General features: G+C 40.0%; 1 protein-coding gene across 1 annotated transcript in view; it reads right to left on the reverse strand.

The window, feature by feature from the left end:
- The window catches only part of SLC26A4 (solute carrier family 26 member 4), a 48,805-nt gene that overhangs the window by 33,401 nt on the left and 14,133 nt on the right, over window positions 1-1,271 (reverse strand). Inside the window, exon 7 of the mRNA XM_019626050.1 lies at window positions 667-843. Coding sequence (XP_019481595.1) covers window positions 667-843 — 177 coding nt within the window. The remainder of the gene's footprint in view (window positions 1-666; window positions 844-1,271) is intronic.

Raw genomic sequence — 1,271 nt, forward strand, 5'->3', positions numbered from 1 at the left:
GTTGATGAGGAATAGTGAGTGACTGACCTTTTGCTAAAATGCTTATTTCACTTCATGGTGAGTGGCATTTCTGCTCTCACATAAAGTGTTTTTCCTGTGGTTGAATATTTGCTATGAAGCATATTATGACTAGGAGAGCTGTTATTCTGCTTGAGTACTAATCATTTAACTGCTGTAATTGCTATACTTCATTTTCAGAAACATACCGTAACTGCAGATTTGCGTGCTCGCCTGGCAATGTATCATATGCCTACAGAAACTGTCCTGTGTACACTAATTGCACAGTGAACCACCTCAGTTTAAAGGGGCCACAACTATTATTAACAGTGTTTATTGCACTGTTTTGCCATATGATAGCTGCTATTTTAAAAAAATTACCAGGAGACATGGGATTACATGAAGAATTCTTATTCTGACCTAATACGTTGCTTTGAATGTTCTTTATGACCTGACTGAATTAGCTCTTTTAAAATTCAGATTCCTTCAACTTACTTCTTAAAAAGTAAAATGATGGGCCATGCATATTTTAAATAATTTCAGATGAACACTCACAAGAGGGAAACCAACTCAATAAAGACTGGTGGAGGAACCCAATCTCTTCTTTAGCAGACAACAAAATCCTTCCCATTTTTTTTCTTATCTTCTGACCTACAAAACCAGTTCAGCAAAAGGGTGACCATACCTGGTTCCCATCGATGGTGTAATCATACTTGATGGCGTATACTTTTCCTACAGATACTGCAATAGCGTAAGCCACCACAGCGATCGAAAATGATGCAGTCAGCATCTTAGAAAACAAGCTGACAGGTGGCAGGGCAGGAGGCAAGAACCTAGTGAGTTTTTAAATGAAAAATGCTGTGAAGATTTGACTGTAATTCTCTTTCCCACCTCACCAAATGCTAATCAACCCAGCCACACATCAGACATGGAAGTACTCAATCCAAGAGAGCAAAAGCACATGAGTATGAGGGATAGCATCCAATTTTATAATTATAATCAGAAGTTGGTGCCATTTCACTGGCTGATATCTTTGTCCCTTGTTGAGAACCTATCAATGCTGCCTCACCTGTAGCTCTGACATGAATAACCCTGTCATTGCTGATTCTTAGTCTCATACAATCCCATGCCATGCCCTTTCACACACTAGTATTGCTTACACAATTTCATCTTAAAGATCTTTGAATTTAAAAGATATACCAGCCACAGGCCGGCCGAGTGGCACGATGGTTAAGAACTGGCTTGGGACGCCAGAGGGCCCGGTTCGGATCCCA

Source organism: Hipposideros armiger, unplaced genomic scaffold (assembly GCF_001890085.2).
Source record: "Hipposideros armiger isolate ML-2016 unplaced genomic scaffold, ASM189008v1 scaffold_655, whole genome shotgun sequence".
NCBI classification, from domain to species: Eukaryota; Metazoa; Chordata; class Mammalia; order Chiroptera; family Hipposideridae; genus Hipposideros; species Hipposideros armiger.